Genomic DNA, 18,882 nt, shown 5'->3' with positions numbered 1-18,882 from the left:
GGTGTGTTTTTCAATCCAGGCACCAAAGATGCAGCAAGAGTTGAGAATTTAAAGGGAACAATTTTTCATGCACTCTTGTGGAGCTGGAAAGGTGCATTTTAGTGCAGCAAAAGCGCACCAATGTGAACAGGACATAAGTGAATATTTACGGTCAAGCTGTGCTCATGTTGACTACCCAATCATGGTAAGGGGGAAGAAAAAAAGCAATGTTTGACAGTTAAAGTGAACACATCTTCACGATTTTGCTTAGTGAAAATGTTCATCTTTAGTAAATCAATCCCATTGAGTGGGTCCTTTATTTTAGGCTTGTGTATGAGCTGAAATGCACTGTACCTTACAATCACACAACTTTAAATAAATATTTTAATTTTATTATTGACATTTACAAGAAGAAAAGGCATACTGATATGTTACAATTGTATCAAAATTTGAAAAATATGAATGTTACACAAGTAACAGATTTAACAGAAAAGCTTTTTCTTGCTTTCCCTGAAAGTAAGAAAACTATACAGTATAGGAAAAAACATCAGTATCAAAAACATAGGTCAGGTAAAAGCACTTATAAAAAAAAATTGTTCCACAGTACAAAGTATCACAAAAGTGATGTTTTGTTTGTTTTGATTTACAAATGTCTAAGTCGGGGTTTCAGGAAGATCTAAATTCAAGGGTTTTAAGAATGTTGTCACAATTTCTATTTTGCATTTGGAAATTTCATTATAAAAATATACTTTGCCAAAGCAGTGAATGCAAATTTGAAATGCAGCTTCATTTTACAAACTTAAATAAAAAAACTTTTAATGTAAAAATGATCATAAGGTGCTGATCTTAATGACCACATTGTAATCCCTTTTTGTGTTATTACTTTAATGTCTATAAATTGGATTTTGTGCCATTGTGCAGTGGATATTTATAAAACTAATACAATGTCAAACTCTACACTTTGTGGTAATTTTTTTTCTTCAGAGACTGCATCTTTTACTCAAACATCACTATTTCTGCAGAGAAATTGTTCCAAAATTAATAAACTACATCTGGCTTAAAAACATAATTGAGAAACATAACATTACAGTTACAACACTGAAAAATATCACAATGAACCAGATTAAAGAAGGATTCTACTTAACTTTGTGCATGCTGGAAATCAGGCGGTGTAGTGTTATACATGCAAGGAATTGAGTACAGAACACGATTGCTTTAAATACATCTCTGTCCTTTCCAGCAGCAACAAACATTATTATTTTAAAGTTGTCTCCTTAAATAAAGAATGTCCACTGGCCAGTTCTTGAAATGGAGACACTTACTTGTAAACAAACATATAATGTTTGACTGTCATAAGTTTTTTTGCATTTTGACAATCCAGCTATATCATGCCTACACATATTGTTCTGTTTCTCCATCTTTGGAAGCTGTCTTAGATGTGTTTGCTCTTGACTCCTCATTCGCAATTGCTGATGCTTTCTCTGGAAGTGATGCCAGATCTCTAAAAACATCTACATAATGTCCAAAACCAGGACCCCAGTTCAAGAGATTGTCCCAGTTGAAATTACCAGCTTGCTGGCTTAGCTTCATGGGCAATGTACTGTCTGCCAGTAAAGTGGCTGTTGGTGACTGGGCACCAGAAGGCCCACCTTCAGCTCTGCGGCCCGGATATCTCCGCGGCTTTAATCTAGCACCATAATTGTCTTCATCATCTGCATCTGACTCATTGACTTGAGTCAGTTTTGGCATTCTTGATGTATACACCATAGGTTTGTCTCTGTCATATTCCATTTCCGAGCATGTAAAAGACTCATGTGAATCACTATCAGATGATGATTCTGGAGCTGGAATTCCATCTGCTGGATTCCTTACTCTTGAAAGGGGCCTCTGGCAGTCCTCTTCTGATGAAGATCTCCCATGATCTGCACTACAGATGCTTGGGTTTCTTGGTCTGGGAGTGTTAAGTCTCTCCACTTCCTCTATCGAAAGGCCAACAGGTGGTCCACTCTCCATAGGAATTTGCCCTATAGGTTGTTTAAGGCGACTTCCTGGTCTGGAGTTATGTCCAGCCATGGTCTGAGGACTTTTACTTCTTCTACCAAGACGGGTTGCATAATTAAAGATACCAGGCTGGCATACATCATTATGCATTTCCAAAGATGAAAGATGGAGTTCCCGTGCAGGGCTACTTCTGTAAAATGTTGAGGATTTTGAAAATGGTGCAGGACTATGACGAGATAAGGGGTTAGGTGGTGGACAGCCTGAATGGCCAAGTGTTGCTGTCCTAAGGCCCTGGCTATACGATGGTTGATAGGTTAAACTGCTTGCTCCCAAAGGCAGTGGAGATTGTCTGGCAAAACCAAGAGGACTATGCCTTTGAATTGAGAATTTAGGAGTGTGGCTTCGAAACTGCTTATAGTGCTGAATGATGTCTGCATCAGAAGGAGCAATACTGCTGGCATTGTCAATGTCATAGTGCTCAATCTCTGTTTCGGGCATGGCCAAGGGAGCACTAGGTATTATTTCTGTGCTGTGTGGTATGTCTGTCTCATCATATATTAGGTATGGATTTTCTCTTTCGATGATATCTGGCTTAGGGTTTCCTTCAGGTTGCTTTCTAATAGTCATGTCATCACCATACGGTGGAATATTGTCAGGATCATCAAATGCAACATTTTCACTTCCCTTTTTCTTCTTTTCTTTTGGTTTCTTCTCTTCTTTTGGCACTTTGTTTTTCCTTGCTCTACACTGATTACACAGAATCAAACTAAGGACCAACAGAGCAAGAATTGTAGCACAGCTTCCAACAATTGCTGGAACTGCCCAAAGCGGTAAAGACAGATGTTCAGGTTGTGCGATAAGAGTACAGACGTGTCCCCCATGTAATCCGCTTTTGCATACATTACCCTGAGGGCAAATGACACCAAGACAAGCTACAACTGTTTCACAAAGTTTTCCTGTATGTGTTTCAGGACAAATGCAAGTAAAGCCTGATTGGGTATGAGGTTCACAGCTTCCTCCATTTTGGCAAGGGCTTGAGTAACAGTCTCCAGGTGGTACACAGGTGTATGCATGCCACTGATTAATGCACATTAAGTCCCCCCAGCATGGGTTACTGGCACATATGTTAGGACCTCTGCATCCTAGTTTAGCATATGACTCCGATTTAGATATGCGAACCATGTCATGTTTACCACTGAATGGTAGATTTTCATAGTTATACTTCACATAGGCAATGCAGCCATCAAAACCTAAACAAACAAAACATAGAAAGAGAATTATTGCTTAGATTATAACACAATTACAGCATTTTTTCTTTCAAAAAAGCAAAGTACTGTAATGGCACAAGGTAGAAGGCTAAACAGTGATATATACAAAAAGATAGCAAAGCAATTTATGGATGTATGGTGAAGATATATTGGATCCAGGGTGCAGTTATATTGGATCTAGACAACTAATAACATTTTTATTTGTTTAGTCAGGATTGAATTGGCAAACTAGCATCAGACATTTGTGAAAAGAACTGGTTGATTTGCATTTCTCTACAGCAACACTAGTAAAACGTGTGAAATATTAAATATGATTTGCATGTGTCTTTTATTAAAGTAGTTTACCTATGCTACTTTGTGAATTATATGTAAATTTTGTTTAAGAAAAAGGATGCCAAACGGCATACTGCATCTATGACAACAGCATAGCTTCATAGCAGAAGAGTCTGGGTGCTTAAGTAGCCTGCCTGCAATCCAGACCTTTCACCAACTGAAAATATTTGATGCTTTTTAAAACGTAAAATACGACAAAGCAGATGCATCTATTGGGCAGTTAGAATCGTATATCAGGCAAGCATGGGACAACATTCTTCTGCCAAGACTACAGCAACTGGTCTCCTCAGTTCCCAGCCATTTACAGTGTTTTTAAAAGAAGAGGGGATGTTACACCATAGTAAACATGGCCCTGTCCCAATGATTTCCAGACATGTTGCTGCCATCAATGTCAAAATCACCTTATTTTTTTTTAATGTGAATAAAATATGGGTTTATGAGATTTGCAAATCATTTCATTTTGTTTTTATGTATATTTTACACAGTGTCCCAACTTTTTTTGGAATTGGGGTTTTAGGTCCATGACCTAAATGTTACAGTAAAGCACTAAAAACAAAGAGGTGTGAATCCTCCATATTAAGAATAGAAAATAACAGAAGTACAATGAGAATCTGGCTCAGAATTCTCAAGAACAAAGGAGTTTGCATGAGGACTGTGAATCAACTGTTCCAAATGCAACACACAATAAATTCCCTCTTAATTTAGCAAAGAACACATATTTGGCATTAACTAAAGTAAACGAGAGTGATGGGAGATAATGTAAGACAGAGAACAGACATTTAATGGTCTAGGATGTGAACAGTGAAGGTGAGAAATATGGTTATACACTTAAACGTCTGTACTCAACAACATTAAAACACGGATGGAGAAGACTTCACTTCAGAATGTCATACCAATTCACAATTACAACTACTTATACCAGCACACGAGTCGTGGCCTTGACGTCAGAATAGTAAGACAGGGAAGAAAATAATTTTCAGCAATATCCCTAAAATAATGACAATGCCAAGTGAGAGTGACTTTAAAGATTTTAGCACTGCATTAAAGAGTATAGGTCTAAGGTGCCTTGTATTACAAAGAAAATATCTTCAAATAACTACCGTAGCAAGCACTAGCATTACAGCAGATGATATGTAGAAAATGCTATCAAAGTTTGTCAAATGGAAAAGTGTTCTAAGCTACCAATACATAAATTTTGTCATTTGTGACAATTAGAGATGAGCGAATTATTCAAAAATTCGATTCGGCTGATTCGCCGAATTTGAGGAAGAAATTCGATTTGATGCGAATTTATTCGCTACGAATTTAACTTATAAAAAGGGTTTCTAGGCTTCAGAGAGCCTTTAAATTAGTGCAGAACACTGTACCTTTAATTTAAATGCCCTTGGAGATGAGGAAGGAGAAGGAGAAGGAGAAGGATGAGAAGAAGGAGAAGGAGAAGGATGAGAAGAAGGAGAAGGAGAAGGATGAGAAGAAGGAGAAGGATGAGAAGAAGGAGAAGGATGAGAAGAAGGAGAAGGAGAAGGAGAAGGATGAGAAGGAGAAGGATGAGAAGAAGGAGAAGGAGAAGGATGAGAAGAAGGAGAAGGATGAGAAGAAGGAGAAGGATGAGAAGAAGGAGAAGGATGAGAAGAAGGATGAGAAGAAGGAGAAGGATGAGAAGAAGGAGAAGGATGAGAAGAAGGAGAAGGAGAAGGAGAAGGAGAAGGATGAGAAGGAGAAGGATGAGAAGAAGGAGAAGGAGAAGGATGAGAAGAAGGAGAAGGATGAGAAGAAGGAGAAGGATGAGAAGAAGGAGAAGGATGAGAAGAAGGAGAAGGAGAAGGAGAAGGAGAAGGATGAGAAGGAGAAGGATGAGAAGAAGGAGAAGGAGAAGGATGAGAAGAAGGAGAAGGATGAGAAGAAGGAGAAGGATGAGAAGAAGGAGAAGGATGAGAAGAAGGATGAGAAGAAGGAGAAGGATGAGAAGAAGGAGAAGGATGAGAAGGAGAAGGATGAGAAGAAGAAGGATGAGAAGAAGACGAAGGATGAGAAGAAGACGAAGGATGAGAAGAAGAAGGATGAGAAGAAGGAGAAGGATGAGAAGAAGGAGAAGGATGAGAAGAAGAAGGATGAGAAGAAGGAGAATTCCAAGCCGGCAAAAAGTGTATCTGCAGAGCTCCGCTATTTCTTAGCGGAGCTCTGCAGATACACTTAGCGGAGCTCTGCAGATACACTTTTTGCCGGCTTGGAATTCTTCTTATTTTCATCCTACTTCTTCTTCTTCATCCTCATCCTCATCTTCTTCTGAGGATGAGGATGAGGATGAAGAAGAAGAAGAAGAAGAAGAAGAAGAAGTAGGATGAAAATAAGAAGAATTCCAAACCGGCAAAAAGTGTATCTGCAGAGCTCCGCTAAGTGTATCTGCAGAGCTCCTCTATTTCTGACAGTTCTCTGACATTCACATTTACAGCGGTTGAAACATTGTATCTATTTGTTTCCATAAATGGAAACAAATAGATACAATGTTTCAACCGCTGAGCTCTGCAGATACACTTAGCGGAGCTCTGCAGATACACTTAGCGGAGCTCTGCAGATACACTTTTTGCCGGCTTGGAATTCTTCTTATTTTCATCCTACTTCTTCTTCTTCATCCTCATCCTCATCCTCAGAAGAAGAAGAAGAGGATGAGGATGAGGATGAAGAGGAAGAAGAAGAAGAAGAAGTAGGATGAAAATAAGAAGAATTCCAAGCCGGCAAAAAGTGTATCTGCAGAGCTCCTCTATTCTGCAGATACACTTAGAGGAGCTCTGCAGATACACTTTTTGCCAGCTTGGAATTCTTCTTATTTTCATCCTACTTCTTCTTCTTCTTCTTCTTCTTCTTCTTCATCCTCATTCTCATCCTCAGAAGAAGAAGAAGAGGATGAGGATGAAGAAGAAGAAGAAGTAGGATGAAAATAAGAAGAATTCCAAGCCGGCAAAAAGTGTATCTGCAGAGCTCCGCTAAGTGTATCTGCAGAGCTCCGCTATTTCTGACAGTTCTCTGACATTCACTCCATACAGCGGTTGAAACATTGTATCTATTTGTTTCCATAAATGGAAACAAATAGATACAATGTTTCAACCGCTGTATGGAGTGAATGTCAGAGAACTGTCAGAAATAGGCTATTTCTGACAGTTCTCTGACATTCACTCCTCAACCGCTGTATGGAGTGAATGTCAGAGAACTGTCAGAAATAGCGGAGCTCTGCAGATACACTTAGCGGAGCTCTGCAGATACACTTTTTGCCGGCTTGGAATTCTTCTTATTTTCATCCTACTTCTTCTTCTTCTTCTTCTTCTTCTTCATCCTCATCCTCTTTTTCTTCTTCTGAGGATGAGGATGAAGAAGAAGAAGAAGAAGAAGAAGGATGAAAATAAGAAGAATTCCAAGCCGGCAAAAAGTGTATCTGCAGAGCTCCTCTATTCTGCAGATACACTTAGAGGAGCTCTGCAGATACACTTTTTGCCGGCTTGGAATTCTTCTTATTTTCATCCTACTTCTTCTTCTTCTTCTTCTTCATCCTCATCCTCATCCTCAGAAGAAGAGGATGAGGATGAGGATGAAGAAGAAGAAGAAGAAGAAGTAGGATGAAAATAAGAAGAATTCCAAGCCGGCAAAAAGTGTATCTGCAGAGCTCCTCTATTTCTGACAGTTCTATGTCAGAGAAATGTCAGAAATAGAGGAGCTCTGCAGATACACTTTTTGCCGGCTTGGAATTCTTCTTATTTTCATCCTACTTCTTCTTCTTATTCTTCATCCTCATCCTCATCCTCTTCTTCTTCCGAGGATGAGGATGAGGATGAAGAAGAAGAAGTAGGATGAAAATAAGAAGAATTCCAAAACGGCAAAAAGTGTATCTGCAGAGCTCCGCTAAGTGTATCTGCAGAGCTCCTCTATTTCTGACAGTTCTCTGACATTCACATTTACAGCGGTTGAAACATTGTATCTATTTGTTTCCATAAATGGAAACAAATAGATACAATGTTTCAACCGCTGAGCTCTGCAGATACACTTAGCGGAGCTCTGCAGATACACTTAGCGTAGCTCTGCAGATACACTTAGCGGAGCTCTGCAGATACACTTTTTGCCGGCTTGGAATTCTTCTTATTTTCATCCTACTTCTTCTTCTTCTTCATCATCCTCAACCTCAGAAGAAGAAGCAGAATGAAAAGAAGAAGAATGAAAAGAAGAATGAAAAGAAGAAGAAGAATGAAAAGAAGAAGAAGAATGAAAAGAAGAATGAGAAGAATGAAAAGATTCTTCTTCTTCTTCCTTTCATTCTTCTTCTTCTTTTTATTCTTCTTCTTCTTTTCATTCTTCTTTTCATTCTTCTCATTCTTCTTTTCATTCTTCTCATTCTTCTTCTCATTCTTCTTTTCATTCTTCTTCTCATCTTCTGAAAAGAAGAATGAAAAGAAGAATGAGAAGAATGAAAAGAAGAATGAAAAGAAGAAGAAGAAGAATGAAAAGAAGAAGAAGAAGAAGAAGAATGAAAAGAAGAAGAAGAAGAATGAAAAGAAGAATGAAAAGAAGAAGAAGAATGAAAAGAAGAATGAAAAGAAGAATGAGAAGAATGAAAAGATTCTTCTTCTTCTTTTCATTCTTCTTCTTCTTTTCATTCTTCTTCTTCTTCTTTTCATTCTTCTTTTCATTCTTCTCATTCTTCTTTTCATTCTTCTTTTCATTCTTCTTCTCATTCTTCTTTTCATTCTTCTTTTCATTCTTCTTCTTCTTTTCATTCTTCTTTTCATTCTTCTCATTCTTCTTCTCATTCTTCTTCTCATTCTTCTTTTCATTCTTCTTCTTCTTTTCATGAAGAAGAATGAGAAGAATGAAAAGAAGAAGAATGAAAAGAAGAATGAGAAGAAGAAGAAGAATGAGAAGAAGAAGAAGAATGAAAAGAAGAAGAAGAATGAAAAGAAGCATGAAAAGAAGAATGAGAAGAATGAAAAGATTCTTCTTTTCATTCTTCTTCTTCTTTTCATTCTTCTTTTCATTCTTCTCATTCTTCTTTTCATTCTTCTCATTCTTCTTTTCATTCTTCTTCTCATTCTTCTTCTCATTCTTCTTCTTCTTTTCATTCTTCTTTTCATTCTTCTCATTCTTCTTTTCATTCTTCTTTTCATTCTTCTCATTCTTCTTCTCATTCTTCTTTTCATTCTTCTTCTTTTCATTCTTCTTTTCATTCTTCTCATTCTTCTTTTCATTCTTCTTCTCATTCTTCTTTTCATTCGTCTTCTTCTTTTCATTCTTCTTTTCATTCTTCTTCTCATTCTTCTTTTCATGAAGAAGAAAAGAAGAATGAAAAGAAGAAGAATGAAAAGAAGAAGAATGAAAAGAAGAAGAATGAAAAGAAGAAGAATGAAAAGAATGAAAAGAAGAATGAAAAGAAGAAGAAGAAGAATGAAAAGAAGAAGAAGAAGAATGAAAAGAAGAAGAAGAAGAATGAAAAGAAGAAGAATGAAAAGAAGAAGAATGAAAAGAAGAAGAATGAAAAGAAGAAGAAGAAGAAGAAGAATGAAAAGAAGAAGAAGAATGAAAAGAAGAAGAATGAAAAGAAGAATGAAAAGAAGAATGAGAAGAATGAAAAGATTCTTCTTCTTCTTCTTTTCATTCTTCTTTTCATTCTTCTTCTTCTTTTCATTCTTCTTCTTCTTCTCCTTCTTTTCATTCTTCTCCTTCTTTTCATTCTTCTCCTTCTTTTCATTCTTCTCATTCTTCTTTTCATTCTTTTCATTCTTCTTTTCATTCTTCTTTTCATTCTTCTTTTCATTCTTCTTTTCATTCTTCTTATCATTCTTCTTTTCATGAAGAAGAAGAGAAGAATGAGAAGAAGAATAAAAAGAATGAAAAGAAGAATGAAAAGAAGAAGTATTCCAGTACAGCAAAAAGTGTATCTGCAGAGAGCTCCGCTATTTCTGACAGTTCTCTGACAGTTCCTTCACATTTACAGCGGTTGAAACATTGTATCTGTTTCCGAATAAAAACATCTGTATCCTAAATGTAAACAAATAGATACAATGTTTCAACCGCTGTACATGTGAAGGAACTGTCAGAGAACTGTCAGAAATAGCGGAGCTCTCTGCAGGGACACTTTTGCCGGCTGATCGGGAAAAATCCGATTCGCGCACCCGAAGTATGCTAATATTCGGATTCGACGCTAATCGAATTTTTCCTGAAATTCGGAACGAATTCCACTTCGCCTGGTTCGATTCGCTCATCTCTAGTGACAATCTACTGTAGTTAAAAGAAGATTATCTCTATGTTTATGGCCAACTTAAACCTGGCGTAAACACCTAAAAGGGTGTCCAGAAATGACTAATCCTTTGACATGACAACACACTCACACATTGCTTGGTGCATAGCTTGCATTGTACAAAGTGTAACGGGTCATGTTTTTATTTAAAGGCAATACATCATTTGGGCTAAAAGAATTCCAGAAAACATTAACCATGAACTTGGAACCAAGAAAAACCAAAGCAAACACAATAAATTGGTTAGCTTGGCTATGCATGATTATTTTTATGTACAGATGCTGAACAGTTTTATTTTTTTAGTGCAGTAGTATGACCCTGCATGCATATGTGTGGGGCAGAGCATGCGATGCATTTATATATTACATAAGCTAACAACATGCTTAATTTTTTATGGTAAATAAATTACACACCTAGCAAGGGGAGTGGCACAATTTTCACATGGCCACTCCCAATTTCATCACCACAGTCCCCAAGAGATATAGGCCTAGTGTACGAAAAGCACTGAAGATCAGGTAATGTCAGTCTAAAATCAGTTTGTGCTTTGTTTTTATTTCTTCATACAAGTGAAAACTGACCTTGCAAAAACATCATTATGTACCAGCCAAAAAAAAAAAACAAAAACAGGAGTTCTGCTTGCACATGACTGGATGATTGAAATCAGCACAACTTCACCTCAGTCACTAAGATAACTGAAAATTGGTGCAAGTGTGCAGATTTCAATCATCCAATCATGTGCAAGCAAATAACCTGTTTATTTTTCTTTGGGCACGACTGGGTATTCTTTGCATAGTAAATTTTCACTCAGTTTCACTCATTCACTAAGCTAAATTCAGTTTGCGTGTCCTTCTTCTTTAGTAAACCAACTACAATGGGAATGCATGGTATATTCTGGAAGCTCAGTAAAGGTATAGTAGACACATCTTACATGCATCTGAAACACCCATGCTAAGCAATAAAAAGTTACAGGTAAATTATTCCTTTACTTGATTTGACCATAGGCGGCACTTCCAACTAGATGCCCCAAAATATCATTCATCACAAAGGAAAATTATTCCTATGCACTATATAAAATATTTACCATTCTGGGTGCTTTGAGATATCTGTCCAGGTAGTACTCCTCCAATCTGAACTGTAAGAACATTAAGACCGCCAAAATCTTGAGTTATATGATGAATATCTCGGCTGTGTGCTTGGTCTAATGACAAACTAGTAGTAGATCCATTTTTTTCCATAAGAAGGGTATGCCAGCGACCATCAGCCACATACATTTCTGGAATATTTCGCTCTACTTTTCCTGCAATACCAGCATCAGATGTGTAATGGAGTTTTCCATTTTTGACCTGCAATATAAAAGTAAAAAAGTAAAAATCTGGAATTTCAGATAAACCTAAGAAGAAATTAGTCAATACAGAAATAGATGACTGACTTTTTGAAAGGGTTTTCGCTGGAAATGTTCAGTCCAATGATTCATTAAAAACAAAAAGGACAAAATCCATAGATCTTGTACCTTTAGTAACAAGAAAACAAAAGTAGGTCCTGCATTCCTACTTGGATTTTTTTTACTCAAAACTAGGCCTCTCAATTACTTTTTCATATGTCTAATGCTGGATTAAAATCAGTCTTGATTATGGTACCTCTGATATTTGGCAAACTGTAGTTTATATCTAAAAAATATACATATTTTAATATATTTACCTAAGTTCATTTCCCATAATAAATTTGAATTAAGAGTGGATAAATAGGGCAATTAGAATTGGCACAACATATGCTCAAACCTCTTATAAAATCCCACATTTTGGAAAAAAAATCTTTCATACCGAACCACAAAACCCCCTTTCAGCCATAAGATAAATACATATTCAACACCGTGATATAAAAGTGTGACTAAAATGTTGTAGCCATTTACAAGTCCAAATAGCTATTTCTATATGCTTTATATTCATCTTATATAACTGAAATTACTTTTAATTGGTCTAACTGTGTTTCCACTAGGTTTGGATCACAGCACATTCTATAAGAGAACGAAACCATGTTAAGTTGATAATTTTCTGTTTCACCTAATAAAAATGTAATCTGTTAAACCAACTGAAGTTAAAATACGGCAAACACTTAAGACGTTTTCCATCTTACTAGAGTGAAGTATATTCTGTGAAACTTAAACAAAGATAGCCTATTTAGGAAAAATTACCAACAATGCAATTTTTGTCAAGGAATATTTTACCTGTTTAGAGAGATAGTGTAGCTGGAAAAACCTTAGATTCCAAAGATGAGTGTCAAAGCTATTTAATTTAGATTTTAGATTTGTATACTTTAAATGTGTCCTCCATTTAAAGTAATATCTACTACTTTCAAGGTCTTATAAAACAAAGATTATGTACATAAGTTAATAATTAAAATTTGCTTTGTTATTTGTGCTCCCTATTAGACTGAAAGCATTATTTCAGGTAGTGTAGGTCTAATTTATAAGCTTCCACCTTACTGTTAAACTTATATTTTTATGACACATTCTAAATTTCAGGTGGATGAAACTCAGTAATATTAATTGACTGAATTAAGCAGTCTGTAACACAACAAAACTGATTTAAATGTTCGTTGTTTTTTGAAGGTTTAAGTGGTTGATTGGTTGCTGTGGGAAAATAATGTCAAAAGTAATAAAAAGCCCAGTTAGGAAACGTTTTCTCTTCACAAGGGGATAAAAAGACCAAGGCACAAACAACAGTGTAATGATAACATATAGATCACTGGAGAGTGTTTACCAATTACAAGAATTTAAACACTATTGATAGTTGCCTTACCAAATTAGATCAGATTCTGGAAGTTTTTTTCCCTATATTCCTGAATTGGTAACAACTGAACTCAGAAAAACACTGTAGACCCTTAGATTTGTCAACAGTCCATGATTGGTATCAGCTCCAATGTATACACATTTAAAGCTACCCACTGTGTTGCAGTAAAATAATAATAATAATAATAATAAAAAATGAATAATAAAAATAATAATAAAAAATTTAAAAGCATTTTCTACAATTTTGGTTTATGACCACTGTGGAAATGTTGCTAATAGGGGTAACATCTGACCATGGTCCAACATACAACTACATGGCAATAATATCTGACGCATCTACACTGGTATGGTATTAAAATAAAACTATAAGGAAGGATTTATATTTGCAAAGTAGATCTTAATGAAAAATAGATCTCACTTTCTAAAATGTGTGTACACAATATACATTATATATGTATGACCTTAGAGAGCTTATTGCCAGCTTCACTACCGTGCTCATTTCAAGTTATGACAGGCTTGACTGAGCCACAGCCAGAGAACAAACTTATCAGGTTCTTTTCAGGAGAGCGTAATTTATGCAGTGTTGTGCTTTTTTATTATGAGGAGTCAGAGACATTTTCTGGCTTAAAAATACATTCTGGGTCTGTAACTAGCTTGCTATCTTTAAACAAATAAAAAATAAAGAAAATGAAATTCCAAATTTAAAATTAGATATGGTGTGCCCTTCACAATTTATGGATGATCATAGCAGGAATGCTCTTCACAGTTTCAATTGACAGCTGATTAATGCTAGTACACAGCAATTTTATGACATAGTTCAAACAGGCAAAAATATAAGGCAACATTGAAAAGGGAAGCATTCCATCAAAACCATGTGCTCAAACTATGACCTGAAATAACTTGCTTAAAGCGATAAATAAGTCCACTTTGTGATTTTTACCTACAGGTAAGTCTCTAATAAAGCTTACCTGTAGGTAAAATGAATATCTTCTAAATGTGCACTGTTTAAGAGATATTCACTCTTTTGCTCTAAAGGAACGGCATGCTTGTGACATTCCTTCAGAGGGCTGTGCCGCGGCACATGTGGCACATGCGCAGGAGTGAGGTCTTTGCAGTTCAACCATTCAAGCTGCCGGGGGCAGCAAACCCAGAAGGAAAATTAGGTGAAGATAGATGCCTGGTCACAAGTGACAGCGCACGGCTGGAGGGCTTCATTCTAAGGTATTTCAGTATGTGTACTAGCACATTGTGCTATTGCCTTGCAGGGGATTTTTTTTTTTCACCACCACGGATTACTACCGCTTTAATAAACAAACAAACGAATAAATACAACTGGGGTTTTTTTTTACATAAAATTAGACTTAAAACAGAAGTCCAGGCAAACATTTTTTCCTAACATTTACTCGCATGAAATGTATGCCACTTTTATGACTGCTGCCCATATTTACAGTGCAGATGTGTTTTCTGTGTTTTTTATGGCTAACAATGAGAAGAACTGGTTTGAAGCCATATCAGAAGATGAAGAGAAGATAGGAACAGAGCAGTTCTTGTGAGGACTGCCATGGGAATAAGACTAAGCTATCATTCATGAACTGTTACTTTTACTGTGTGGAACTCACAGCTCTTGAAAATTACACATCGTTATATATATAGCTGATCTAGTAGGTAGAGAAAATGCACATATAAGTTCAGAAGACAGGCACTTGGGAGCCATTGCAGCAATCTACAAGCTGGCAATAATACATATATCTTAGTGTACATCCTAACTTGTAGTATGTTAACTTTCATACTACAACTATGAAATGGATTCTTTATATCTTCCACTCACAGAAGATCTCAAATTATGACTTTCTTTCTCCTGGTCAATGAAAGCTCATGGCCACCATCAATGCAAAGTTCATGAAGTTGATTCAGACGTGCAGGTTAAGCCAGGGGTGGACTGACCATTTGGAAACTCGGGCGCTGCCCGAGGGCCCAGGGTCAGTAGGGGGCCCCATGAGATGCCCCTGGTACCTTTTTCATAGGTTTTTTTGAGTTTGGGCAAGGACACAGGGGCCCCATGACCCCCTATTGCCCGGGGGCCCCATGAGTTGTCAGCCCGCTCCTGGTTTCAGCCACTAACACTGCCTTGGACAACAGAATGGTAATGCAGTAGAAATCACCCGCAAATGAAATGTAAAAATATATATCGTGGAGATGAAAGAAAATACTTAAAATAAACATGGAATACAAATATATTATAATACATATATATTATCCAAAGACAAGCATAAGTAGATACAGGCCAGTGGGCCTCATAAGAAATAATAACTCTATATCTGGGCCAGCATATTATTTACAGTATCTAAGAATTTTTAGATTGAGCTTATATGTACCTTGTCTCCTGGAAGTCTGACAATGACTGGGTTCATCTGAATTAGTGCAAACATTACAGCTAAAAGTTATTTATCTCAGCAATGTACGGAATTCATATGTATAAGAAAGTTATACATTTAAAATACATACCTTTACAGCTGTGTAATTGCTGATTTCGTGAATTTGGAGTAATAGGCTATTTTCACTTCTTGTCCGGAATTTTATCTCTAAGTGATTGGCGTATGTTGACTCTGCGTCCATACTACGATGCTGTAAAAGATATTCACGCTTCTTGTTCTGGCTGATGGCATATTCAAGGTAACCCCTGCCTTCAAGAGATAAGGCAGTGTCTGCAGTTATATCTACAAAGTCAACAGATGAGAAGAACAAATTAGCTTCTCTGGTTTGTAGCACAAGGGCAGACTGTAAAATAAATACATGTAAATGCCGTATAACAAGAAATAGGTATGAGCAGAGAGAAAAAAAATCAGCTTTCTTTAGCCTGTTTCTAAAATCTTGATTCATACTGAATCACATGTTCTTATGCTTAATAGGAATTTGTACTTAAAGCAGAAATCCAGCCAATAATAACAAAGATGAATGGCCCAGTAAAATGTAAAACAACAAAACTAGCTTTTGCTGCAATATTCACCTTCAATTCAGGAATTTTCAGTGAAGTATTTTTTTCCCCACTGGATACCCTCAGTTGGATGGCTAGCATCATTCAGCCAGTTTCCTCTATGCCAAGGTCCCATTAGACCTGCCCCATGTCTAACTAGACAGCAAAAGAGAATCAGCACAGTGATGTGCTCATTTCGCTGTCACTCTGCTCTCTCCCCTTACAACAATGCTTCTTCTTGGCAAATAAACTGATTGTACTGTTTCTTCCTCTCAAACTCCAGCCCTGATCTACAGTGGTTAGTAGATGCAAACGGGTTGATACCAGGTCAGATCCAGTTACTCACACTGCTTGCATTTAAGAACTACATTTAATGATGAACTAATGACTTCTAAGCTGCATTAATTTGCCTGGAGTTTAACTTTAAGACCTAGGGCAATTGCCTTACTGACTTTAATCTTAACCTGGCACAGCACCCCGCCATATGTGTTCTACAGTAATATATTGTTGGTAACAAGAAGCTCTACATGTTAACCATGTTCACTCCATGACTGCATCAAGGTGTGAGGAGATACCCTGCTGGTCTCCTAGACAGCAAGACTTCTCCACTCTTCGAGAATTCTGGACAGAACAGATCAAGCCCACTACACCCAAAACTGAGAAAAATGTTTGGTCAAAACATTACTGCAGGCAACGGTTTTATGTAACTTTTATTGAGATACAATTTCTACCTAAAATACACATAAGTGCAATTGAATTCTGACCCTAGTAGTGTTTTATGCCAAAATGGAAGAGCACAAAAGATAGAGATCTACAAGTTTCCTTGTTAAATGTTTCCCAAAGTCACATCTTTTAATGAGACTACAAGTTTTGTGTAAATGTTAGTACCAGATCTGAATAAGGAACAGAAACACCTGTACTATGCATGATAACACCTAACCAAGAACCGCATAAAACCAGCACATAAAATGCATGACTATATATCGTGGGGCCCTTGGCCTATTTTTCCAGTGAAGTAAGGTTATTATAAAGCAATGTAAAACTTAACATACACTTTTCACAGTACTTTCCAGTAAAGCCATCTTTACAGTTACACTGCTGCCAGAACCAATTATCGACACAGGTTCCTCCATTTTGGCAAGAGCTTGTAGTACAGGCTCCTTCTAATCTTGGACACCTAGACATACAAAAGGACAGAAGAAAAGAAGCTTTAGATTTTGAACACTCTGCATCAAGGTGACAGCTTTGCCATGTGCTTTCCTAATATACCATATGATTTTTATATTGTCAGAAAGGTGACAATGATGTAAAGATGATATTTCCATGTGGAATCATTTTTTGCATTTTGTAATTTTAAATATAGACTTCTGGTATCTTCTAATATCTTGAAATCAGTATACAAGAAAATATAAGATCTCATCTTTTTCTGTCTGGAATTTCACTGTATACAGTTGCACTGTGCTTTTTTCATCAGTCTGCTATTATTATTGCCATTTTTATTATATTACTATTTTATTTTTTCATTTTAAATTTTTTTTTTTATATAGTTATCGTGTTGTAGACTTCTGCTTCTTTCACCAATCCAAAAACACTAGGCTAACGTTCCTCAGCTGTCTCAAGTAGGTCAAATATTTTCAAGAATATTAGTTTATGAGGACATGTGAAAGGACTCGTGACCCTGTTAATTCACCTGCAGATAATTAAGGAAATATGAAAGCATGACATGTGGGATAACTAGTGACCCTGTAAATTCACCTGTACATGGCTCAGGAAATCTCCTTGTATGACCTGCTGAGAAGCAGGGAAGTCCCATTGAAAGAAAGAATAACCAACTAATTAGTGATAAAACAGCTAACTGCAGCCTTGTACTGCAGGCCATATAGCAAGTACAAGACTCATGTGTGAGTGCATACAATCCATTACTATTATCAGTAAGCTTTGTTATTGACACCCTATTTTACTGTATACATTTGTACATTGTATATACAAAAAAATAACACCTTTACAATTTTAACAATAACCTGTGGTGTTCAGCAGTTCCAGATACATAGTTTGCCGAGGGGTAGAAAGGAATGATTTGTGTGTGTACTGTGCACTTGAAATAAGTGCATTTTTCAGTTTTAGTATTAGATTCAGATAAAATACACAGAGCCTGAAATTCTAACCATTGGAATTAATACCAAATGTTACTATTTACTGTCAGAGCTTACAAATAATATTTATTAGACACTGCATACAAATTAACTATAACAATATACACCAATAAGCCATAACATTATGACCACCCACCTAATATTGAGTAGGTTCCCCTTTGGAAACCGAAACAGCCCTGACCTGTCAAGGCATGGAGTCCACTTGACCTCTGAAGGTATGCATTGGTATCTGGCACCAAGCCACCAGTATCAGATCCTTTAAGCCTCCCCTGGCTTGCCTTCATCCCATACTGCATCCTGGTTCTATCCCTTCCCCAGGTAAGTGACGCCCAAACATCCAGCTATCCACATGATGTAAAAAAAAATGTGATTCATCAGACCAGGCTACTTGTTTTTATTGCTCTTATGGTCCGGTTCTGATACTCACATGCCCATTGTAGGTGTGTCATGGAAATTTTGTATTGTTGGTCGAACTTTAAATGTGTCATATATTCGTGTTATTCATATGTCTCTCGTGTGGCTTAATTAAAGCTCTGAAGGCTGCAATTGGGCCATGCGCATGTACAATGTATGTATTACAGTACTCAGCTTGGTAATGGATGAGATGGCAGATCTGCGCTTATAGACCGGCGTGTATACCACCACGGCATTCCATGCGAATGCTGCTGTCAGTAGACCGTGGGCCTGTATCCACATATCAGCAGCATGGTACCACATGGGCTTCATAACGCAATGCGCAAGCGGTGTGAACTCCACGTGTAGGCTTATGCATATCTTACAACCCATTGCTAATCTGAACTGTATCTGGGATGGATGTGTTTTAATAAAGATCGTATCGGGCCCATCCAGGTACAGACTGATATTTTTAGGGAGATGCTTGTGCAGAGAATTTTGCATACCAATAGAAGCTAGTAGGACAGGAAATATGACCTCAGATGGCTCATAGGGGGGAAGGGGAGGAAGTCTGCTGACCTCAGAAGACTCATGGGGGAGGACCAGTGATAGATAATAGCAAAGGCTATGCTCCAATTGGAATGTACATCCTCTGTATAGGCAATCCCCATTGTATTGTTCGGTGGGAGGGATTGACTTTATTCATGTGGGGGGC

At 37.0% G+C, this 18,882-nt stretch overlaps 1 protein-coding gene across 1 annotated transcript in view; it reads right to left on the bottom strand.

Annotated features, from left to right (window-relative positions):
• Positions 1-349: 349 nt before the first annotated feature.
• FAT4 (FAT atypical cadherin 4) overlaps positions 350-18,882 on the bottom strand; it is a 373,279-nt gene continuing 354,746 nt past the window's right edge. The window contains exons 14-17 of the mRNA XM_089672185.1: positions 16,674-16,798; positions 15,153-15,364; positions 10,941-11,202; positions 350-3,230 (exon numbers count right to left, since the gene is read on the bottom strand). Coding sequence (XP_089528311.1) covers positions 1,372-3,230; positions 10,941-11,202; positions 15,153-15,364; positions 16,674-16,798 — 2,458 coding nt within the window. The 3' untranslated portion in view covers positions 350-1,371. The remainder of the gene's footprint in view (positions 3,231-10,940; positions 11,203-15,152; positions 15,365-16,673; positions 16,799-18,882) is intronic.

Source organism: Staurois parvus, unplaced genomic scaffold (assembly GCF_062004578.1).
Source record: "Staurois parvus isolate SC_StPar_1 unplaced genomic scaffold, SC_StPar_1.0 ptg000122l, whole genome shotgun sequence".
NCBI classification, from domain to species: Eukaryota; Metazoa; Chordata; class Amphibia; order Anura; family Ranidae; genus Staurois; species Staurois parvus.
Note: the sequence above shows the minus strand (reverse complement) of the source record. Positions and strands in the feature narration are given on the sequence as shown.